General features: G+C 52.3%; 7 protein-coding genes across 7 annotated transcripts; 2 read left to right on the top strand and 5 right to left on the bottom strand.

Moving 5' to 3' along the window:
• Positions 1-939: 939 nt before the first annotated feature.
• On the top strand, positions 940-2,877 carry N7498_000433 (siderophore iron transporter mirB; the record flags this gene model as incomplete). The annotated part of the gene is made up of 4 exons (XM_058447496.1): positions 940-1,157; positions 1,222-1,492; positions 1,552-1,891; positions 1,946-2,877. 4 exons carry the CDS (start codon positions 940-942, stop codon positions 2,875-2,877), a joined length of 1,761 nt encoding a protein of 586 aa, XP_058312907.1.
• A 291-nt stretch (positions 2,878-3,168) lies between these two features.
• On the bottom strand, positions 3,169-4,288 carry N7498_000432 (uncharacterized protein; the record flags this gene model as incomplete). The annotated part of the gene is made up of 3 exons (XM_058447495.1): positions 3,169-3,276; positions 3,332-4,210; positions 4,277-4,288. The coding sequence occupies 3 exons, from the start codon at positions 4,286-4,288 to the stop codon at positions 3,169-3,171; spliced, it is 999 nt and encodes a 332-aa protein (XP_058312906.1).
• A 292-nt stretch (positions 4,289-4,580) lies between these two features.
• Positions 4,581-5,360, bottom strand: N7498_000431 (haloacid dehalogenase, type II; the record flags this gene model as incomplete). Its single annotated transcript, XM_058447494.1, has 1 exon — positions 4,581-5,360. One exon carries the CDS (start codon positions 5,358-5,360, stop codon positions 4,581-4,583), a length of 780 nt encoding a protein of 259 aa, XP_058312905.1.
• Positions 5,361-9,348: 3,988 nt separating this feature from the next.
• N7498_000430 (putative nuclear migration protein) lies at positions 9,349-13,317 on the top strand (the record flags this gene model as incomplete). Its single annotated transcript, XM_058447493.1, has 2 exons — positions 9,349-12,400; positions 12,458-13,317. The coding sequence occupies 2 exons, from the start codon at positions 9,349-9,351 to the stop codon at positions 13,315-13,317; spliced, it is 3,912 nt and encodes a 1,303-aa protein (XP_058312904.1).
• A 916-nt stretch (positions 13,318-14,233) lies between these two features.
• N7498_000429 (cytochrome b5-like heme/steroid binding domain-containing protein) lies at positions 14,234-14,595 on the bottom strand (the record flags this gene model as incomplete). The annotated part of the gene is made up of 2 exons (XM_058447492.1): positions 14,234-14,311; positions 14,419-14,595. 2 exons carry the CDS (start codon positions 14,593-14,595, stop codon positions 14,234-14,236), a joined length of 255 nt encoding a protein of 84 aa, XP_058312903.1.
• A 566-nt stretch (positions 14,596-15,161) lies between these two features.
• On the bottom strand, positions 15,162-18,551 carry N7498_000428 (putative mRNA splicing factor RNA helicase (Cdc28); the record flags this gene model as incomplete). The annotated part of the gene is made up of 1 exon (XM_058447491.1): positions 15,162-18,551. One exon carries the CDS (start codon positions 18,549-18,551, stop codon positions 15,162-15,164), a length of 3,390 nt encoding a protein of 1,129 aa, XP_058312902.1.
• Positions 18,552-20,421: 1,870 nt separating this feature from the next.
• N7498_000427 (tyrosine protein kinase SWE1) lies at positions 20,422-23,628 on the bottom strand (the record flags this gene model as incomplete). Its single annotated transcript, XM_058447490.1, has 1 exon — positions 20,422-23,628. One exon carries the CDS (start codon positions 23,626-23,628, stop codon positions 20,422-20,424), a length of 3,207 nt encoding a protein of 1,068 aa, XP_058312901.1.
• Between the last annotated feature and the right edge of the window lie 731 nt (positions 23,629-24,359).

Genomic DNA, 24,359 nt, shown 5'->3' with positions numbered 1-24,359 from the left:
GGTGCTGGAGCGTCCGGTCGTCAACGCTGCGCTGGCATATGCGTCGAGCATTACCGATAACAAGCTCCCTCTCGACCTCTTGGCAGTTCTCGGCACGTGGATTTTGTGTAGGTCAATTCGATTAGTTAGTGGCGATGTCTCGTAAAGTCTCCGAACGATATGAACGATATGAACTTCTTGGCGTGTGGGTTTCGTGCGGAATTGTACGTGGGACACAGCCTCGACCTGGCCTCCTCTCCAACACCTCGTACCACTCGCTTGCCATTGACACACAGGCCAAGACGGTGGGTCTTGGCTCCGAGTTATCTGATCATCTGTCAGGAGATTAAGGAAGAATTCAAACTAGCGCCGGAGGTGCGCTGGAGTCGAGTTTCTGGGCATTGAGCTTTGATTGAATGGGCGCCGCTGCCCAGCTTTATAGTCACATCCTGGCCTGCCGCCCCTCGCTTGGCATGTCCCTGCCAACTCTTCCATATTGCCATGTCTCTGTTTCTCTCCTTGAGATTCTTCGCGTTTACTGCTGCATATGGATACGGCGAGCCACCTTTAGCGCGCCTAGAGCTATTCTCGCATGGTATAATTGGGTTTACTCAGGATTTCGGCTCTTTCGCTTGCCTGTGCCAAGGCTTTGCCGCCGTGGTCGGGACTCTCACGATCCGAAAGATTTAGCCAATTTACAGGCTTGGCTGTCGGTTAACGACCCCGCCGGCCGAAGTACTTGGCAGGAAATAGTGGCACGCTGAGAAAGGGGCCGCGCTATATGGCAGACTTTTTCTCCCCGGTGTCGGTCGATCTGAACTTATTTAGGCCGTATCCCCCATTCTTGATCTCTCGGCGGTTGATCTTATCTCTCCGTTGGTTTTTCTTTTCCTTTGTCTTGGTGTATCTGTTAGCTATAAACGCTTGCAGACCAGACCCTGTTCTTGGCTACGCGTCGCTATGGCAGAACATAACACCTCCCAGGAGGCCGATTTCACTAAGACCAAGATGAATGTCAACGTCGAGAGCCAGAAGGAGGAGAAGCCGGTTGGATATGGCCCTGATGGACAGGAGAATCTTGATGATGTCCCAGATGAGAATGCACAGGATGGTGTGAGAATCGCGGAAGCCATGACTCTGTCATGGTCGACCTCCTCCCTTATCATCGTCTACATTTGGTGAGTGGTCACATCAATCCTTTGTCGCAAAAAATCTGGCGAGTTACTAACTTCTAATCTGCAGTATGTGGCTGCTCTACTTTTGTAGGGCTTTTGAGTCATCGCTTTCCGCCAACCTGGATCCCTTCGTATCCAGCGCATTCCAGGATCACTCGCTGTTGCCAGTCATTTCCGTCGTGTCCAACGTTATGGCTGGTGCCACTTATCTACCGGTTGCCAAGATTCTGAACTTGTGGGATCGCACTTTCGGTTTTGTATTGATGCTGGCGATTGCTACACTGGGCATGGTTCTCATGGCATCTTGCAACAGCTTCGAGCTCTATGCTGCTGCCAACGTAAGTCTATGATCACTACGACGAAATAAGTAACGCAATTGACAATGATTGCAACTCAGGTTTTCTACTCGGTTGGCTTCACAGGCATGATCTTTTGCGTCGACGTGGTCACGGCCGATACTTCTTCGCTGCGCAACCGCGGTCTTGCTTTTGCCCTGACTTCCTCTCCCTATATTATTACCGCATTCGGCGGTCCCAAGGCAGCGGAGTCGGTATATGCTATCAATTGGCGCTGGGGTTATGGTGCTTGGGCTATCGTCCTTCCCTTCGTTGCTACTCCTATGATTGTCATGATGCAGCTGGGTAAGAGAAAGGCAAAGAAGAACGGACTGGTCCTGAAAACGCCCAGCGGTCGTCGCTGGTCCGAAAGCCTGGTCCACTATTTGATCGAATTTGACAGTAAGTGAGATCAACACTTTTCACTCCACAAATGTCTGACTCAATTTCTCTCAGTTATCGGAGTTTTACTTCTGTGCGCTGGCTTCGTCCTCTTCCTGCTGCCGTTCACTCTCGCGGCTTCATCTCCCGATGCATGGGAGTCCGCCCATATTATTGCCATGCTGGTCGTGGGCTTCGTCCTGCTGGTCGCTTTCGGCTTCTGGGAAAGATTTGGTGCCCGTCACCCCTTCGTCCCATGGCACCTGCTGAAAAATCGCACTGTAATTGGTGCTTGCTTGCTAGATGCCAGCTACCAGATCGCCTATTACTGCTGGAATTACTACTTCACCTCTTACTTGCAGGTTGTGTACAACACCTCGCTTGCATCCGCCGGGTATATCTCGAGCGTCTTTGACATCATTTCGGGTGTCGAGCTCTTTGCCGTTGGTCTTCTAATCAGCTTCACCGGTCATTTCAAGTGGGTGCTTATGTGGGGCGTTCCGCTGTACATGCTCGGCGTTGGCTTGATGATCTACTTCCGAAACCCTGGCTTTGGTATAGGCTATATCATCATGTGCCAAATTTTCATTGCCCTGGGTGGTGGTGTTATCATCATTGGTCAACAGGTTGCTGTTATGGCTGCTGCGGACCATGACGATTTGGCTGCACTTTTGGCCTTGTTGGGCCTGTTCGGAACTATTGGTGGCTCCATTGGTGGCAGTATCTCAGGTGCCATTTGGACTAACACTCTGCCGGGCCTACTCCAGACCATGCTTCCCGAGGAATCTGTTGGTCAGTGGCAGGAGATCTATGATGACCTTGCGGTGCAGCTGAGTTTCCCCATGGGCTCCCCGACTAGAGTCGCGCTTCAATACGCCTATGCGGCCACCCAGAAGCGAATGCTGATTGCTGGCACTGCAATCATGGCCCTGAGTCTGTTCTTCATGATGATGATCCGCGACATTAATGTCAAGAAGATCCAGCAGACCAAGGGGATGGTCCTCTAATGCCTATATAGATTTCTGTGAATGATCCTAGATGCTGACGTCGGTAGTATCAACCTTTTGACGTTTTGAAATGAGAATGAGAACGAGAGAGGTTTGACTGGGCGTTCAAAATGTTTCTTTTACTGTATATGAGAATACTAATGGGGGATTTCACTAAAATAAGATTCCTAAGAACTGAGATAGAGACGCTACTCGACTCGTCTCCATTTGTCAAATTTATCAACTTTCCCGCCCTGTTCTCGTCAGGGTGAAGGTGCCGTGTGAGAATAAGCATTAAGTGACCACTAGCGATTACTCCTTCTTTTCTGGGGGGAGAATATCAGGAACAGGACCGACAGGAAGCACTAGCTCTGAGTTGCCAGTTTTGTTTCCAACGGCAACGGCATACCCAAATTTGTACTATTTTCAGTCAGCCTCTCGTCTTCCAGTGCGAATCCGAATACGCGAAACATACGATGTCAAAGAAAGTCGTCTGTTTGAAGGCCCCTCGAGTCAGCTCGGACTCGTCATAGTACAGCCTGCGGTACCAGCGGTCAAGTCGTGGATAATCATGTCTGATCATCTTCAGATTACACTTGAAGATCAGATAGTAAGCAACGTCGAAACGCGCGATGGTCGTGTACAGTCGTACATCTGCTTCGGTTATGTGATCACCAAATAGAAATGGCTGGTGTCCCGGCTGGCTCAGGTGTTCTTCAACGCGATCAAGTGCTTCAAGCAGTGGGTATATGTTTTCCTCGTAGGCAGCCTGCGAGGTGGCAAAACCCGTCTTGTAGACGCCGTTGTTGATCAGTGGATACACCCACGCGTTCATCGCATCAATTTCATTTTTCAGGTGCTCTGGGTAGAATCCACCCCCCGGTTTGTTCACCTCTTGTAGATTTTCTGGTAAAAAGTCGTCGAACTCAGTGTACAGCATTCGGATGATCTCGCTGCTCTCGTTGTTGACAATCGTTCCCCTTTTCTTATCCCAAAGTGTCGGCACGGTATACCGTCCATTGTATTCAGGATCAGCTTTCAAATAAAGCTCCTTTAGATACTTAAACCCGTACAAGGGATCCTTTTCGGCTGATCCATACCGGCCAGAGAAGAACCATCCATCCGGGCCGAGCTCTGGATCCAGAATCACCATCTGAATGATACTCTGCAAGCCCTTCAATGTCCAGATCAGGTTTGCTCGGTGCGCCCATGGGCAGCCGTAATTGATGTACAGCACGTAGCGATCCTTCTCGGCAGGAAACTCGGCGTATGCATCGCGAGACACCCGGGATCGAAAGGACGAGTCTTTCCGTCGGAAGTGACCGTCGGAGTCGGCATGCTTGTAAACTTTCGTCTTTTGAGTTGTTAGCTGAATTAAAAATAATTACCATGCTCTTGGGCATATATTGAGACAGCTTACTTGGTCAGACATGGTTGATAATTCCTTGGCGGGGCCCGTGGCGTTGATGGCTAATACACGTAGGAAATGCGCCAGGAACCAGGGAGTGGAACAATGAACGATAAACCCTATACCCTGTCATCGACGAGACGACTTACGATAACTTTTATGGGAATGCGATCTTGTCGCAGTCACGAGTAGCTCTCGCGGGGCTGACAAATCCGCCACTTTCATCGTGCGTCATTACATCACCAATTCATAAAGCCAATACATATCACGGTATTTATTCTTTAAAATGTATACGTATATGGCCAATATCGTGTCATCATTCAACCCCGAGCCGTCGAGCCACCTCTAAAAAACCACCCGCGTTCAAATTAACCCAAATATCAACAAAGCCATCTTTCTTGGCCTGTTCCACTTGATCAGCGGACCAAGCCTCCTCCAAGTGTCGCTCGACATAGATAGTCTGAAAGCCACAGCTCTTGGCTGCTTGAAGATCATGGAGATGTGCTGCTACCAAGGCGCATTGTGCTGGGTCCAGACCGAGTGACTTGGCAGCTCCTTTGTAAACGAGAGGCGAGGGCTTGTAGGCGCCAAAATTCTCGGCACTTGTGAGATGGGCAAAGGGTAGGGATCCATGCCTCTGAAGATCTTCAAGCAGGGTCACATTGCCATTTGATAGAGTGGATGTGACGAATCTCTTGTTCAATAGATCGAGACCTGGGACACTGTCCGGCCAGGGATCCAGCCTGTGCCAGGCAAATGTTAACGACCATAGCTCACTATCGGTGAACAAGTCCAGGATCCCTCGTTGGTGGAATAGATCTTGCAGTGCGGAATAGTGGTGCTGATCTACCGACACGAACTCCTTGGACGAGTCGAAAGTGCTCGTGAATCTGCTGTAGGAAGCCCGCCATTCCTCGGCGAGGCCGACCCAATCCGCCTCGCGCATAGTGGATGTACGATGCCGCACATCAGCAGGGATAACCCTATCAGAGTCCAGTGCTTGTTGAGCGGCGGTGGTCAGGGCATTCGTGACGCAGGTGCGCCATTCGACGACCGTGCCAAATGTATCAAAGAACAAGGCTTGAGGAGCCGTCATGGTGGGCCGCTCTGCAGGCGATGGATCGCAAGTCACCCCGCAATGGTCGTGGTGTCGTGGTCGGGATTATGCGATGAGACTAGTTCAGATATTGTCTAGGACCGAGCAGAATATTCAAAAAGCTGCCCTTATGAATCAATGTAAGAACTGTATGCCGCCGAGTCAAGCGAACCGAGGCCAAACGCCGGCAGCGCCGGCGGGGTTCAGGCTTATCGTTCTCCCCGCACTTAAAGTCGACTCATCGCAACCACATGGCTTCAGCGACGAGTCGAAAACTCTATCACTCAATTGCAGACATTTCGGCGGTTCTCAATTTGACATGGGTCTCGTAAAATTATGTAGGTACGTATAAAAGCAGACAGTGAGCGAGCCGGAGATAGTCACCATCTTTACGGGGCTTACACAGTATATGGTCTTCCGCTGAGGTATGGAATTTGGAACGTGCGTGGTCGGTATTGATTTATTAAATCGAGCGAATGAACATCTAAACCCTCGATGGTGTAGTTGGATATCACGTTCGGCTGTAATGGAAAAATTGTAACCGAAAGGTCACCGGCTCGATTCCGGTTCGAGGGAACATCTTTTTTTTCCCCCGTTCGGTTCGTTCCTCTTAATCGGGATATAGCAACCCTTGAGGCCTTTCACCTAAGCTTTCACTTCTTTTTATTCCTCTCTTCTTATTTTATACTATCTATTCTATTAGTCCCGATGGTTGATAACCTTGAGTCCACCTGCTGACGGCGAGTTATTCCGTTTTTGACTGTAACATATATCCAAGAACAAGAAGTCGCTACCCTATAGAAGATAGCGAAAACAGATCGGTAATGTAAAATGATTAGTTCATCTAGAACACCACCTGAATGCAATTTTAAGGCCATCTTCACTTCAACATACCAGGATCACCGGTACGATACTGTAGTGCAGGTATCAGGCGCTTTTTCCGCTACCATTATGACTACTGCTCCTTGGGTAGCCTTACCTGTCAGACACCTGTATTTAGTGAACAATGGGCAAAATTTAGTTGCATAAAAAGCCCAAAGCCTCGAAAGAATTCAGAAACCTAGCCCTCTAGTAGACTATGCCTACTGGTTGCTTCTAAAGGTTATCCTAGTGTTGTCGCTTAACCTACTCAGATCGAATTTCTAGTACAGTCTGATAGATCATAAGAAAATTCAGCGTTGCCACCTAACACCCCCGATGGTCTAGTTGGATATGGCGTTCGGCTGTAATGGATTCACATATAACCGAAAGGTCGCCGGCTCGATTCCGGCTCGGGGGAATGGTCTCTTTTTTTCACCTTTGTTGAGGCGGGGTGCTTTTTATTTGGTTCTTAAAAAAAGATATGGGCAAAAAAAAAAGTAGTTGTTCCCTCGAACCGGAATCGAGCCGGTGACCTTTCGGTTACAATTTTTCCATTACAGCCGAACGTGATATCCAACTACACCATCGAGGGTTTAGTGGGGGTTTCGGAGAATATTAGCATATATTAGCATACATCGGCCAGAACAAGTGTTGACAGTACGCCCAAAGTCTGCGGGCATACGTAACAATACAATTTATGGCAAATTACAGCGCTGGGATTTTAAACTGCGACATCACACGTTCGGATGGAAGAGTGATGACAAGAATGCCGTTCGCGACCTGAACATATCTCGCCTCACCCTTCACGCCAGATAAACTCAACTTCAACTTCAAATCACCATCTCCCATATGCATTTACCCAGCTCAGCTCCATCTCCACCTTCGCGCGCCTCTTAGTCTGGGCACCGCATTAGTGCCCTGTCAAAAAGATAAAAATCGCGGATTGACCCAGCTACGATCGAATGACAAGTCGCTACCGCAGAATAGACCTGTCAACAGCCCGTGTCTGCTTTGCACAAACCCCACCTCACGTCAGGTGGGTCATGGGCCGAGGTGCGCGTAATGGTTTCGCGGGAAATGCCCCCTAGCGTTTTCTCACGGTCCAATTTCCAACGGGGCTGAGAGTGATTAGATCGCATGTCACCCCGGCAGAGCCTGGAACGGGCGTTGACAACAGATTATTGCCAATAAATCAGTCAAGGGGGGGCCGATTGGCTACAGTTTAATTTTATTTTAGCCACGTTCAACGTCTGCCATCCGTGCGACCGGCAAATACGGGGTCTCTAGATTGCGTGAGAAAGTACAGTCCGGTCCAGGCCAGGCCTCGTGACCGTCGCGTACCAGACTTGAAGGAACCGAAAAAGAGCAAAACAAAACAGAACAGGTTCGGTTCTCATTTCAGGTTGGATCCTTCGAACTCTTGAGTGGAGACAGATGGATCTCGCGGAACGGAGTCTCCAATCTTACTCTTACCCCTGATTGCACCGTCAAACGCTTGGACTCGTGGATTTCCCAACAAAGGGAAACAGACACTCCAGAGGATATCGGACGAGAACCCCAAAAGAACACCCAGGTCAGATGTAGCCTGCACACATGAAACGCGTCAACACAGACCACTGGCTCTCATTTAACGAAATTATCATGGATGATCAGGAGCGACCCTTACGCTAGGGCGGACTCGTCTGAACAGGGTAACGCTCGTTCTCAAACGCGCTAGCAGCAGCGTTGCCCAATTAATTCGATTCGCAAGCTCTCTTAGTGTCTTGACAGGGCTCTAGCCTCCCGTCCATTGGTCATGTCCCTGGCTTTTTTTATTCCCATCACAATGGATAATGACCACTTTCCTGCCTACCAGGGGCATCGCAATCACCACGAACAAAGAAAAAGGGGTCACAACGGGCACCCCATTGGCACGATGTCCAGGAAAACCCGAAGGCGCAATCTGGACGCGTTGTTTGGACCCATATTCAGCGCGGTGGAACCCCGATTAGGGCCTCATCGCAGACGAACACCTTCCCCATGCCACCCAGGATAGGAAGTGGACTCGGACGATCGCAGAGCACCGGGAAACCATCTCGACTCCTTTTCCTCTTCCAGTGCATCCCGTCTGTGAGTCCGAGGTATCTCCAGACGCCTCTTCATTTCTATCAAGCTTATTGTCATCTCTTTTTCTTGGCATCGAGAATGTAGTAGTACCCTTTTCGCCTTCTTCCATGTCCGCTGGAAGCTTTGAATTTGCAGTGAGCTTGTTCACTATACAGGTACTAAGGCTGCCTTGTATAGGTAGAGCATGCCAGCTTATCATATCTTTGAATCGGCGAACAGACCAAACTCATGATGAAGTCGGCCGGGATCCAACGTAGGTGTCTTGGTTGGCAGTTCCCAGTGGATCCAAGTGCATCCTGGCTAATCGGGTTGGTCTCTAGCTTCCCCATGACTCCCCCCCCCCCCCCTGACGAACCCCCTGGGCTTCTTGTATTTCTCGAGGGCAAAGCCCATCGTATCCGGCGCGGTTCCGACTTTGGCAAGGCTGATCTTAAAAAGTGTTCTACATTAATCTATCTACCGAATAGCGGGCTGCGCGTCTCGGATCGTTGCCCTCTTCGTAAACCCGCAGATCGCAGGAAATTTGTACTTTTTTGACCCATAACTCTTTGGGTCTGGAGCGATCGCGATCGGCCTTTTCTCGAAGCCCGCAGAGGTCCCAGGGGCGCGCTGATATCCGACTTGTCTCCTCCGCCTCCAACTTCCCAAACCTAAGATCTGGCTCGTCTCCGGTAAGTAGATTTCGGGGCCTCCGTGCATACTAAAAACGATTGCATTGGCCCTCCTCGCGCTCGGGCGTGCACCTCGCATCCCGCAGTCGCAGTCGCAAACGCGCTACAGTGGCTGATTGACTCGTTCCACAGCCACCGCTGAATATTAGGTTGCTTCCAGGACGCACGGGATTCCCTCGGGCGTGTTCTGATTCCTGCCCGTGAGGAGACCTTATACCACACACCTCTGGCCGGATGATTGAACTACGGTAGACATCAATTGATGGGATCCGGCCTGTTGTGCTCTGGTTAGCACCGGGAAACGAAGATATCCAGGTGATGGTTTGAACGTTTCAGCACACCCAACAGATATGGCGACGGACTTGAAGTCCCCGGCTACCGACATGGCCCAGTCCTCGCCGGCACCATCCAGCAAACCCCAAAATCTCTCCAAGGCGAGATCAAGATCTCGGCCAGCCCGGCGTCATCGAGATTCATCCCCCCCACCGTCCTCCTCCCCACCAGGCCTACCTACGCCGGCGTTCTCCCCCGATGGGCTCAGCGATGACGAAGAAGAGCTGCTCGGGGAAGATACGCTGTCGCCGTTCGACGCCCGCCGAATTACACCTACCCTCCATGCATCGCTCGTCTCCGAGATTCTTTCCCTCCGGCGAGAGGTCGAAAACAAAACCAAGGCTATTGATTTCTTAGAAGTGAGCTTGGACGAATCACGGACGGAAAATGAAACGCTGGGCGAGAATTTGACCCAGGCCACGCGCGATGCGCGGTCCTTGAAGCATCAAATCCAGCTCCTGGAAGGCGGGACCTCATCTGCGATGACGGAATTGGCCCGCGAGCGAGACGATGCCGTTGAGAACGTCAACGACGCCCGCAAGAAATTAGAGCAAGCACAAAAAAGAGTTCGCAGTCGGGAAGAAGATGTCGAGCGCACTCAGATGTTGTGGGACCGCGATCGAGAAAAGTGGGAGAATGAGCGGAGGAATATGGAGCGCAAGGTCCACGTGGTGGAGGGCCGTCTGAAGGTGGTGCTGAACGAGGTCGCAGCGGCCCAAGAAGCTGGAAACCTTCATTCACAAATTAGCAGAAATGACGATGCTGCCAAGGAGAAGAGCAAATGCAGCGACACAGCAAGTGTGGCCTCCAGCAGCCAGGGCTGTCGGCGCACGAGTATGATCAGTATGACGTCTGATGAGGGTGAGGGTGACGACCACGCCGGAGCCGATTATCACAACGTGCGATACTCGGTGATGAGTCTTGCTCCCGGTGCCAAGAACAATTCAGGTTTGAATTTGGCCCAGGAATTGGACTTTGATGAAGAGGATGAGTTTGCTGCATCTGATGAGGATGCGCTGCCTGAGGAACGCCCGATGTCCGTTCACTCACAGTCGTCTCATGCGGTTTCATCAAAGGCCAGGAAAATCCTGGGTCTTTCTCTTCAAAGCGTCGGGTCCGCTACAGCGGCAGAGTACCGTTCTCTAGACATGAAGAGTCCTGCGAAAGTACCGGAGGTATCTGTTGAGTATCGCCACACGGGCATCCAGTATTCTCTACCGCCGTCACCCGAGACGTCGGCTGTGGAAGAGGAAGATCTTTCTGCTGTGCCTGTAGAGACGATTGCGGAGCCAGAGCGTGAAGATCTCGAGGATGAGATGCCCAAGATGAAGGATTCCGCGACGCTCACCAGTGCTGTCGAGATGGTGTCCACGTCTAGTCAGACAGTGGGCTATCTTCCCAGTCCCCCGTGGACACCCAAGATACCTGAACCTGAATCACCAGCTCACTCTGCAGAAAAGCTTCCGGAGCTAGTGAAGATGGCATCAATCTCTACTCAAACCGATCCAATTCCTGAAGCGGAACCCGTCAAGGAAGAAAAGGCCTCCCTATCACCCAATGATATCCCAGATCAAATGAACGTTCCAATGATCACCATCCATCCTCCCGGTTCGGAACCGCCTTCACCCCGAAATAGCGTTGTTCTGCCACCTCAAACCAAGAATGTATCTGTGCAGGCCAATTTCAGGTCGGTCATCGAAGGCCGATCCATCGCCATACAGACCGAGGAGATTCGTGTTGATAGGCGGAAACTGCCCGCCAGCCTTCTTCCTTCGGCTATACCGGACTTGCCCACTCCAGCTGAAGCTCGGGATACAGGGTATCAGCCGTACCGGCCACCCGTGCCCCCGCCACGGTCTGCCAAGCGAGAGCAGCAGCTTCCTAGGCTGTTAGAGCGGCCAATGAGACCTCCACCTGCACCACCATCGGAGCCCATTCAAGCCTACCCAGGCAACAATGACAACGGCCCACTGTCTGACGAGGTAGCTTCTGGACTTCGGAGACCTTTCCGGTCCAGCAGTCTGTTTGCCGGCTTTGAACAGCTGAGCGATGATGAAGGCCCCCATGGGGAAGAGCGCGACATTTTCACGGACGACGAGCTGCTGAACAGGCCATTCGCTGCATACAAGATCCGTCGTGGCAAATTGGTCAATGCCAAATCAAGACCCAGTCTGGATTCCATAGGTCTCCCCGAGATTGACGAGCATCTCTCTGATCCTGAGTCTCGACCATCCGACCTTGGTCACAGCTACTCTCGCGCTACCCAACGGTCTGGTGCGACTGCCTCCAGCAGCCGCCAGTCTGGCATGCGCAAGATGGCTATGATCTCTAACGGGGCAGTGACGCATCAAAAGATGCGTTCCCGCAGCCCCAGCGAACCTAGCCTCGAAAGTGGCAGCGCAGGATCTAGCATTGCTCCTCCATTCCCCGTCCCGGTCCGTCTCAGCTCGCGCAAGATCCCCTTGGACGGCAGCGATGGACCTCCAAGTCCGACTCGCTCCGCTGGGAGACAGTTCTCAGACCGTGGCCGTGGGTCGATCGCCCGCCGACCGACCCTGCGCCGAGTCCGATCCGCTGCTGCAATGTCAAACTCAGACCTTCCAGAACGTCCAGAGACTCGATCGTCCCCAACGCGGTCGCCCGATTCCTTTGTACCTGATAGCCCGTTCTGCCCGCCTCCCATGCCATTTGATGATATCACGGCTCCTTTCGAGCTGCGAAATACTCATAAACGGGCCTCGCACCGCGCAGAACCCTCCATAAGCTGGAATCATGAGCGTCGGGATTCGACTGCGGGCGTGCAGCCGACTAGTGTCGTGGATGCCATTGCGCAAACAATGGTCGGCGAGTGGATGTTCAAATACGTCCGCCGCCGTAAGTCCTTCAGCATGGGTGAGTCCAAGGATAGCTGGGAGGGGAAGAACCCGGACGAGGTATCGGCCAATATCACGAACAGTGGAGTACGACACAAGCGATGGGTCTGGCTTGCGCCATATGAAGGTTCTATCATGTGGAGCAGCAAGCAGCCAACGAGTGGTCCTGCATTGTTGGGCAAGAGTGGCAGGAAGTGTAAGCTGTTGCTCCGTACTAGTTGTAATTTCGTCCCAACTAACTTATGAATTCTAGTCGCTATCCAATCCGTTTTGGACGTCAAGGACGACAACCCTCTGCCCAAGGGCTCCGGCTCCCCAAATCCCTTCAACCGTTCAATCCTGGTGCTGACACCTCAGCGCGCGCTCAAATTCACCGCAGTGACGGTCGAGCGCCACTACGTATGGCTCACGGCGTTATCCTTCCTCAGCCACTCCTCTATGGGCCTGCACGAACTGGCCGCCCTGCCACCGGCGCCGCAAGATGAGGTCGTATCTCCTACGCCACTGGCTGCCCTGCGACGCAATCCAATCCGTGACTCCATCCGCGTGGCCAAGGGCCGGCCCCGACCCATGCCCAAGGGTAAACGCTCATTCCCTGGAACAACCATGCCTGAACTACCGCCAGGTGGCCTCGACATGGCCGCTGATGCACCCCATGTCCCGCGTTTCTCCAACCACAACCGCAAGCGCAGCAACACGGCTCCACGGCCACCAGCGATTCCCACCATTCGCAGCTTCTCCAGCCAGGGCACTATGCCCTCGTCACACAGCGGTACGACTGCCGGTTCTTCAGAGCCATACTACTCAACTGTGCCGCCTCCCGTTCTCCCCCCGGGCATCAGGAGCGGCCGCAGTAGCATCAGTCGAACCTCGGAGGCCAGTGCGCGCACCGCCAACACCAATGCCAGTAATGTTTTTGACATGGGCACCATGCGCATGGAGGCCTTTATCGATCACCATGCGCAAGAGATTAACCGCCCTCGTGGCGCGCCACCTGCTCGCTCACGACACACCCGCAAGAGCTCCAGCAATTGGAGCCAGGGTGACTACGATGCACCCTCCATTTACGGCAGTGAAATGTCCTTCCGATCCGACCCTTTCCGCGGCTTTTAATCCTATATTCCTCATCGGCGAGCTTTTGATCGCCGCAGTGGCCCTTTGCATGTACAGCCCTATTTAAAATATTTTCTTTTTATCCTCCGACCTACATACGTCTCTCTCCACAATTTTGTTTTCTTTTTTCTACGTTTTGATTTCATGTTGATACCATTGTGCGAAAGAGGATACCAAATCGAAGCAGCGATGGACTCGAGGCGTTGGAGGCAAAACCGCAGTCGGATGCTATACAAATTTAATGTATACTGAACAAACTTCTCTAGAAATAACAGTGTAGAATGTAAAACTAGCTTTGCAGTGGGTATAGACATGGTTCTTCGCTACCAATAGTTCGTTCGAGCTCTCCCAATCCTCAGCGGAGAGAGATGCCGGACGATGCTGGGTTGCGAAGCTTTCATGGTCTTACGATTAGCTGGACAAACGTTGCCAGAATATCCTGATTCTTCAAACATCCATATCATAATATCGAACAACTGTGCCACCGTGACGATCAACTGGAAAGAGGACAATTTGATATAACATCATACGTAACGCATTCATCCTAGACTAAGTATGGACCTATTCTTAAAGAACCATTTCTTACTACTTAGCCAAATTCATATTCGGGTGATTACAGGCAGAGAAACAACGCGATTGTCCATGGCAGAATCTATTTCCGAATATTACTGTATCACAGATGGTTGAATCCGCTGAATGTAGTAGGAAAGGGTGAGAATGCGGGGTGCAAAACCGGTTCTAGCTAAGACATAGCTCATACAACCACTGCCAAGATGATGGATCAAGGGTAAGGTAAACACAAAAGGTATAACGTAATACAGAATAGAGTTCGAGAATGAATCGAAGAACAAAGTGGTGAAACTGATTTCGAGCGTCTCTATCTTGTGACGGTATGTCGTTTATCGCAAATTGTAAATCACAGCTTGGCGGCCTCCTTGACTTCGCCGATCTTTAGCTTGGGCGCGTACTTCTTCAGCACGGACTCGTTGTGGTACTGTAGTGGGTTAGCGGGTGGTCCATCGGCCCATAGTCAGATATTTCATGGCTATCTAGCTATGCATGTCTCTCTTAAGAGAGACATTGGGTATAAGGGATGTTCACCTTCCAGAACTGCTTGGACGCATCCTTGCCAGCAACGCGCTTGAGGATCTTCGCACCGCCCGGGTGCTCGTCGATAAAGTTGGTCACGTCGTACACGTTGTTATCGACGATGATGTACAGGCCATTGTCGGCGCTGTTGTGGGAGGCGACATCGGCGGGGGTGAAGGATTTCGACATGATGGGTGGTGGTGTGAAGATGGAAGGTGTTCTTAGAAGGTGAGGTCATTAAAAGCGGCAGTCTGGGGAGAAAAGGCGGGGCCGAGGTAAACTCGATGGTGCCTCGGAAATCTCAAATACCCTCCGTCTGATTGGACTCGTGCGAGTGGGGCTCTTGTGATATCTCGGTCCTTTTTATGTTTGATTATTCCGACGTTTATGTTTACCTATTCTTTTTCTAGGGCCGGTCTTATAGTGTGGCAGAACACGTCAGGACCTGATCTACCTACGTGATTGCTCTAAAGCCAAATATACCGCTAATAGTACAATAGCTCTTTATAAGTACTTACTTTTAGAGGAAAACAAGGAAATAAAAGGTTAAGGGTTGTCTTTTCTTATCTGAGGGCCTTGCGAGCCCTGTTTCGAGCTACGAGTCGATAAATGCAAGGCCATTGTTGTGTTCGCACTGTTTCTTGATATCTGCTCGAAGGTGTGGTCAAGAAAGGCAAGAACTTATATCACAAAACATGTACTTTGCTTCCTTGGGCTTATATGTAATAATACATCATAGGGTCAACTCCCTATGCTCACGTTCGACTTTTCTCGCCCGCTGCCCCGGTCCCCTTGGGCACTTTGCGATCCAGTCCCAGCGACTCCAGGTCTTTCTTCTTGTAATAGTGCGGTGCCACTTCCACCAACCATTCTGCCTGCAGCGGCATGTTGCTGCGCATGTACTCCTTGCTGGTCAGAACCAGCTCGTAGTAGATCACCCACCGCGGGTTGACCTCGAACAGCGTGCTTGACGGGTGCAGGTACACTCCCTGACCGGTCTTAATCGTGCGGTAGCTATCACCGCCGCGTTGCAGCCGCGCCGCGTTGGGGAAGAAACCGGCGGTGATGGCTTTTTGAATCGGGATGATGTTGGTGGCGCCGCAGGTGCTGATTGTCACTTCGACTCGGTCGCACAGCTTGGCCAGTTGATCGCGGACGTCGCGGGCTCGGGTCAAGCTACGCTGCTGCAGGAAATTCTCCTTGGCCCACACGACGCTGAAGTCCGAATCTACCCATTGGTTCCAAATGTTCAGAAGCGTCAGGTGATCACCGCCATCCTTGATAGTGAACCGGTTGCGTGCGCTATCGGCGTGGATCTTCTTGTCCTTGGGTCGGAAGAAAAGTGCACTCGACTCACCCAGCATTGCGATGATCGAAAGCACCTCCTCCACACATCCGTACTGTCCTGCTGCGAGGATCGCCTTGGCCAACATCGGGTCCGTAGGGAACTCGGCCATCTGTCGACCGACCTTGGTGAGCTCTCCACGGTCGTTGAGAGCTCCGAGGGCGTACAATTGCTCCAATGCTCGAATGATGGTCTCCGCCGGGGGCGGATCCATGAAATCAAAGTCAAGTAGTTGGTCAATACCCAGAGACTTCAACATCAGAATAACGCCGTTCAGGTTGGTGCGTTGAATCTCCGGCGTGGTGTTCTCTTCCAGCTCGTTGTAGTACGCCCACTTGGTGTAAAGTCGGAAGCATTTACCCGGGCCAACTCGTCCGGCACGACCTGCACGCTGGTTGGCCGAGGCGCGAGAGCACGGCGTCACCACGAGGCTCTCCATGCCCGTGCGAGGGTTGAACACGTTCTCCTTGACAAATCCGGGATCAATCACGTAAACAATACCATCGATCGTCAAACTAGTCTCGGCAATATTGGTCGCCAGCACCACCTTGCGCGCCTTGGGCGGTGTGGGCTCAAAGATCTTGGTCTGTAGCTCCGACGGCAAGTTGGCATAGATGGGACAAATAATCATTTCCGGTATTTTACTGCCCAGCTTTCGAGCCGTTTCTTGTAGACTCTGCTCGGCAGCTTCAATTTCTTCCTGGCCTGTCAGGAAAACCAAAATATCTCCGGGGCCCTGCGTGACATGGATCTGGAAGACCGTGGTGATAGCTGCGGCCAAATAATTGGCTTCCGGCTGCGATGTATAGTGCACGTCGACTGGGTACCGGCGACCGGGAATGTTGAAAATAGGTGCATCGTCGAAGTACTTCTGGAACTTCTGCGCATCCATGGTCGCAGAGGAGATGAGCAGCTTCAAATCAGGCCGCGCCTTGGCAATATCCTTGAGAAGACCGCAAGCAATGTCCGTAGGTACCGTCCGCTCGTGGGCCTCGTCAATCATCAACGCCGAGTACTGGCCCAGATCCGGCTCCGTGAGCAACTCTCGAAGAAGCATGCCGTCAGTCATGTATTTGATAATTGTCTTGTCGCTCGTGTTGTCTTCGAATCGAATAGCATAGCCAACTTCATTACCAATTCTCACGCCCATCTCATCTGCCACACGGGCTGCAACACTCATGGCTGCCACTCGACGCGGTTGAGTACAGCCAATCTTCAAGCCGTCTTTCGTGTAGCCGGCCTCGTGAAGGTACTGAGGTATCTGTGTCGTTTTACCCGAACCCGTTTCTCCAACAATAATCAAGACCTGGTGTTTGTGCACGGCTTCGATGATCTGGTCCCGGAATTGATAGATGGGAAGGCTCTTCCGAGTCTCCTCCATTGTGGCAGCTTTCTTTTCAGCTGCATCAACCTGCTCCTTGAACCGGAGCTGCTCCTGGGTCATAGGCTTTTGCGTGCCTTCAAGCTTGGTATCCATCACAAAATTGATCTGCTGTGAATCGTCGAAGACATATTCATAGTCTCCTTCGTCGACGAATTCAGCCTTTTTGATTTGGGCTTTGGCTTTGGCTGCTTGTTCCAATTCCCATTCCTCGTGCTCCGTAACGAATCGCTCCTGGCCGGCATCGTCGCGATCGACATAGCGCTTGTACAGGGCATCCTCTTTCTTCTTGCGATCGATCTTGCCCTTCTCCGTGATATAATCATCTGGCATCATATAGCCATCGCGATGGTCATCAATTCGAAGTCGTTCCTCTGCGATGCGAAGAACCTCTCGGTTTCGCGCAAACTCCTCCTTCTCGCGGCGTGTGAGATTTGGATTGTCGCGCAACTCAGCAGCTTCTTCAGCGACCTGGCGCCGCAATAACGCCAGCCGCTCCGTTTCTCGCTTCTTCAAATATTCCTGTCGCGACCGCAGGCGTAGATCGGGCATCACGGCGGCCCGCGCATCAGCATTGTCAGCCAAAGCGCGACGCCGTGCAGCTTCTCCATCTCTCGTTCGGTCCTCCACGATCTTTTTGGACTTGCTGTCATCCTTATTGGCCAGTCGTTTCGCAAATTCATCTCGCTCACGAAGGTCCCGTTGGCGATCCATCTCTTGCTTGGTTTGAGGGTCGAGGTCATCGACGGGAGACGCGGATCGTGGGGAGGCGGATCCATCCTCAAGTCTCGTCCGTTTCGAGGGCGACTCCGCAAATTCATCCTGATCGCCTTCGGCATACAGCTCTTCCTCGGGGGTTTCCTCATCACCCCACCTATCGTCAAAGCCTTGTGAGTCCTTCTTGCGCAACTTCTTCGACCGCGGGCGGTCCCGACTCTCCGTGTCCCGGCTGCGATCTCGTTTTCGGTTGTCGTCTTTCTCCCAGCGACTGGGGGCCTCGGACTCTCGCTTGCTCCTGCCTCGGTCTCGATCACCGTCTCGATCACCGTTCCTTTCTTTGTCCCGGCGCCTCCTTCTGTCGCGGTCTGCCTCGACGTTGACAGGCCCCAATGTGGATGCGGGATCAGGGAGATCTTCGCCCATGTCTACCAGCCGGTATTTCTTCTTTGCCTCCTTGCTTCCAGTGCTCTTCGCAGTAGATGCACTGGGCTGACTGCTCTTCCCCACGCGGGAGAAGAGCTGTCCGCAGAACGCGGCGATTTCATCGGGGCTGCCATCGAGGAAGGAGACCAGCTTATCTTGCAGGGAGGATGAGGACTTGGCGGAGGTGGCTTCGGCGAGGACAAAATCAACTGCGATCGGATCTGAGGCACCGGTCAAGCGAATCAGTGAATCGGACACGAAAGTTTTGTTGTCCATGCTGGGCGCGGAATTATAGAAGACACAATATTCCGAACCCGTTCACAGGATACAATTGTAATGAATATTAGAGAGCACGGCGCATGGTGTGCATAAGCAAAACCGGGAGATTTCTCTCACTTCTCGTGAAGTGGTTGGGGTTATTCAAGTCAGGTGGCCCGACGGTCACTGAGGAAGGTTCCGGGAAGTCTGCATCCTCAGGCACCGACATGCATGTTACATCTTCCAATCTCCCTCACTTTCTTCCTTCCCCATGTGCAACGTTCTCGTCTATGCTACTACAGACCTGCCATTCTGGCTCTGGTCGTCGTAAATAGGCGTGTGATAGTCACAAAAGGCGCGTCCTTATATTCCCCAATTGCCTTGATTTCAATATGGCGTTTCCGAACTTTGGAGACTACCACTGCTCCCGTGGCCAAGTGGTATGGCGTGTGACTTCTATTCAACGGAACCTGTCGATTGGTTAGTAATCTCAAGATCGCGGGTTCGATCCCCGCCGGGAGCTTTTTTTGGACCAATCTACCTTTTGATCACGTGAGCTGATCACATACTGTAGTGATGTTGTGACAGTAGATACAGGTTGGGTCGAATCAGATGAGCAGTGGCCACTGTTTGTTTGGTTTATTTTTGACGGCCATATCTAGAGAAGTCTACTATAATAAGGCCTTATCACTTACAGATCCAGACCTAGAGACGTATATATGTATACATTACTTAGTCGGTAAAGGACCAAGTCTCGTTATAATCTAGAGAAGGAAAGAGAGCTTGAGGGAGAGGGATGACATTTGACTGTCGATCATATGCCCAGGAATATAAGTGTATATTTGTCGTATTCCTCCAAGTCCTTATAAAAAGTTTATATTATACTTGGGTATCTACTTATCCTCAATCCATGCCCTATGTAGCTAAAGCCAGAACTTCACCGACTTCGAGGAATTCTATCCTGACCTGCCAGATCTACCCAGGTAGCGATGCCTTGGTACGTAGGCTTACGAGTCGAGATTGCCAAGCCAAGACTACACCAGCACTTGATTAAATCACAACTATAAAGGGAGCAAAGTAAAGAAAATCGGGGGATATCATTCGGACTCCAGGCTGTACACTGACATGGAATCAAACTAGTCAGACAATAGACACACAACTCAAGCAAATCTCGCTAATGGAACACGGCATGGCGGCAGTCGTTTATCGTCACAGTTGCACCCGAAAAAAAAAAAAAAAAAGGGGGAGAGCAGACAAGACAGAAGGAAACCAAGATGCCCCAAGCATATGCGGCCAACCGGCACAATGCCAACGATCGAGCTCCCAGTGCCAAGCGGCCAGTTTGAAAAACTATGAATCCATAGAATTATGACAAGATCTGACAAGCTGGAACGAAGTACGAGAGCAATTCCGATAGACAAAGACCTCCGGAGGTCACAGTGGGATCATGGTACATTCGTGACACCTAGTAATACTAGGCAGATACAAAGGAAACAGAAAGCAAGGACGCCGCAAGCGAATGAAGAAACGCCACACAGAAACTCCAGGGTATTCACCCTCTGTAAACTCCACCGGGTCATGACGAGGAATGAACTGGTAGTCCGAGCATCTGGTAAAGTGGCTTCAACTCCCAAAGGGTGATCAAGAAAGCACTTCACGAGGGAATTCCCAGTTCGCAAGAAACAGAAATCTCGGCTTCGACCCGAGAAGCCTGGAACAGAAACAAAGAAACAAGGTCGTGATCCGAAAACATGACGTCAAAGATAGGAAGAAACAAAAGCCGCGCCTAGTCATGATAAACACCGGAAAATGACAAAGGAAAAAAAGGGGGAAACATAAGGCACAGAACACCTTCCATATGCACAAACAGCGGAAAGGGGAGAATAGATTACACATCGATCATCTCGGCATCTTCAGCCAAGATCTCGTCGGCGGGCCCCCAGTTACCCTCAAAGATGGTGGCACCGGCACGGCGGCGTCGATTGACAAACTGGACCCCGTAAGTTTCCAGTATCTGGTCGGCAGTAGGCCGGTCGAGAGGCTCGGGGGAAATCATCCAGCGGACAATCCTGTCCAGCGCCTGAAGGTGATGAGCGTCTACCATGAAGTCCGGAGGATTGACGAGCTCGCCACTGCGCTCTAACTGAGTTGGTTTGCCGGCGTTCAGCTTGCGGCTCGTCTCGAACTCGTCGCCGAAGTCGTCATCACCCAGGTCAGAGACACAGAGCTCCTCAAACGAGGAAGACTCCGAAACAGGGTTGCCAGACGCATCACGGAAGATGCTGGTTTCCGAGCTCCAGGTCAGACTGGGCACATCGCTCATGTCACCGTTTCGAAGTTTCTGCCAAGACACTCCATTATCCGGCAATTCCACATTGCCGGCGATTTCAAACATAATCAGGCCGAGTGAGAAAATATCGGCGGGCTTGTCGAAGCGGCCCATGAGAATCTCCGGTCCAATATACTCACGATCGCCCTCGCCCTCGATGCCCTCCTCAGCGGGCCAGCGCGTGGCCATGCCAAAGTCTGCAATCTTAAGTACACCCTCGAAGGTAACGAGGATGTTGGCGGGCTTCAGGTCAAGGTGAATGAACCCTTGATCATGAATTTCCTTGAGACCCAAGGAGAGCTCGAGTAGGATTTTCCAGATGCGAAAATCATCGACTCGGGCCTTGAGGCCAGCCTGGGCAAGGAAAACATCCAAGCTGCCCTCCTCGCAGAACTCGGTTTGGATGTATAGATGACCACATTCCTCCCAGCTGTCCACGAAGGAAATGACGTGGTCGGAGTGGACGAGAGTCTTCAGAATGTCCACCTCGCGGATGCGGCGTTCACGGTCCTTGAGGCCCAGGTAGGGCTGTTTGCTCTTCTTCACAGCCCATACCTGGTCGGGCAGAGGATTGGGTGACTTGGGACCACTCGATGGGAGAGAGAAGACAGAGGGGAAAGATGATTCGTGAGGCTGAGAAACTCGATAGACCTGAGAGAACTCGCCAGTGCCGATCAGCTCGGCCTTCTCAAAGCGCGATGTCAGACTGGAATCAACATCGGTTGTGTGGTATCCACTGAGTTGGAGGCTGGGTCGCTTGCTCGAGAGCAACGAATCACGCGGGCCAGTTGGGGTGGCAGGAAGAGCGGAATTGCCAAAGTCTGGCTGGAACGGCTGTTGATCATTCGGCACGGAGATTGACAAGCCGCTAGGGTCAGGTGGGAAGAACTGATCCCGAGGAGTGCGAGGTGAAGCTTGCAGGAACCGGTTGTGCAAGGGAGTCGAGATGGTACCGGCCCTGGCCTCTGACAAGCGCTCGAGGGGCGCAATTTGAGAAGTGGTGGGAGGATAGGTGCGAGAAGGGAGGAAAGTCTGCTTAGTAGGAGTAGGAGGGAAGTCGGAATCATTGAGTGGCTGGCTGTCATGGCGCGAAGAGGGAGACTGAGCTTGCAGCATATCGTCACCATCCACGCTCGCAAAGCTTCCACGGCGCGAGGGCTCTTCAGGGTGGTTGAAGGTATTGCCAAATATCCCCATGCCACGACTGGGCTTGGGACGCGCTGTCGAGAAAGAAGGGTTGAATGGTGAGGGAGGTACATCCTCAGACTGTCGAACCATGCGCGACTGGTCGAAGAGGCGTTCTGGAGCTGGGTTAGGGCCCGCAGTGAACAGGTTGACAGAGCGCTTGCATGGAGTGTCAGGCATGTTCTTGATGAAGCTCGAGCCAAGAGACTCCTCCGCATTGCGATTCTTCTTTGAGATCAGTCCAGTCGACATGAACGCAGCCGGAAGCGGCTTGACCAGCTTGAAATTCTCGGGTGTTGCGAAAGTGTCCGAGCCACTCGAATCCTCGCGCGTAATACGGCGCACAGGAGCTGGGCGAGTCGCACCAGCAGGTAGAGATTTGGAGAAGTTGAAGAGAGGACGAGGCAGACGCTCAGGCTTGTGAGCGGGTTCATGAGTGGGCGAGTCATCGAGACTGGATCCGGAGGAGGACTGGGTGATCGTGCGCGAAAGAGGATGAGCGGCAGGGCGAGGAGGTTGAGCAGCAGCACTGGGGTTGGTGCCACTGGGATTGGAGAAGAGCGGACTGGCAGGAACAGGGCGAGGTGAGAACAGATTATCCTGTCCTGCATCAAAGAGGCCACTGTCAAACGACATGCGAGAGCGAACTGCCAGCGGGGTGCTAGGTGATGTCTCGCCTTCTCCAGCAGCCTTGGGTCGACCAAATAGCGAGCGTTCACCCTGGCGTTGCTGCAGGGTGGATCGTCGCAACGATGATGAGCGCTTGGGAATGGTCGCGAATGGGCTGAACGGCTGAATTGGAGTCGGGAAAGGCGGAATCTCACTTGCAGAAGGACTGGCAGGCGTGGTTTCCTGGTCGGTGTCGAAGATGCTGAAGTCCGACATGTTGGGTGCATGTACACTGCGCCTCTTCGCGGAGGGGCTTCCACGCGATGCCTGATCCAGGTTCATGATGCCGTCACTGCGCTTCAACGGACTGACTGTCGCGTAATTTCCAAAGGTACCACTCCGGCGTTTTTCGATGCGGGAGAGTGTGGAGCGAGGAGCAAAAGTGTCAGACGGAGGGGCGCCTGGGGTGGTTGAGAGAAATGGACTGGCGCAAATGTTGCTCTCACTTTGACCCATCAGGTCATCTAACGTGAGCGCATTTTCCTCACCTTTACCCATAGACATGGAAATAGGCTGACTAGGAGTGGCATTACCGCCATCCGCCGACACAGTTAGAGCACGTTTGGCCGGACTGCGCGGAGATGTTCGCCGTCGCATGGCCGGCCGGGTTATTTTTGCACTAGGAGGATACGGAACTGCAAGAGGTGACTGCTGGCCTGAGGAAGGGAACAACACAAAGTTGTTCTGTGACGATCGGCGCGAAGGAGATAGAGGCGAGGAGATGTATGTAGACTTAGAGGGTGAGGCGTTGCGAGAGTTAAGGAAGAAGCTTGAGCTCTTGGAAGGAGAGCGCGACAGAGAGCGCCGAAGCTGGCGGATGGCGGAACTGGCATCGACGTGATGAAGCCCCGAGTGCGATGACAGGTGGAGGGTGCCGCCCGAGTCCCGGTGCGGCGAAAAGGTCGCAACCATGACTGGGGAATGTGGCTCCGCCGCGCAACAATCCCAGAATGAGAGGTGATCCAATCCGCGTGAGATGATCTCCGCCCACCAGCGATGGGCTCAGAGATCAATATATTCAGTGCCGATACTCTTCAGCAGACAAGTTGTGAAAAGTCCGCAGCCTTTCCACGTCGAACAAGAAGTCCCCAAAAGAAATCACCAGGGTGACGCAAGGATAAGAGGGCAGGCACGCTGCCTGGAATGCTGAGCAGGAAAGGCGCAGCAAATGGCAAAGCAGGCAGCTTCACCCACGCATCGCGAGACACTAGGAATTCTGAGTTGTTCACCTATGGCCTTCACTTGGCTCGGTTTCTCCGGAGCACGCGGGGGGATAAACACGGACACGCGCTATCTTGTCGAGGGACGGGCGGGAATGTTTCAGGTCGGACCCACGGACATTCGGTGATGGCCTCAATACTCCAGACAAGAGAGGGCGTAGTTGGCGACAAAGTCAGATTCTTTATCACAGTCTATACAACCAAGCACGGAAGCGTAAGGGGTAGTTTCCCCTCCAAGAGTCGTCGAGAATCAGCCCACGCGAGTTGGAAAGTCGAAAGAGGGTCGGAATATGGCTATGGTGAAAGGTCGGAAGAGCGAGGCAGAGCGGAGAAGGAGAGGGAGGAGGGAGAGGGATGGTTCAAGGGAGATCGATGACAGGAATGTGAAGAATGGAGATGAAAGTCAATGTACAAGAAACGCGC

This window comes from Penicillium cinerascens (assembly GCF_028974065.1).
Source record: "Penicillium cinerascens strain IBT 15544 chromosome Unknown contig_16_segment0_segment0, whole genome shotgun sequence".
NCBI lineage: Eukaryota > Fungi > Ascomycota > Eurotiomycetes > Eurotiales > Aspergillaceae > Penicillium > Penicillium cinerascens.
Note: the sequence above shows the minus strand (reverse complement) of the source record. Positions and strands in the feature narration are given on the sequence as shown.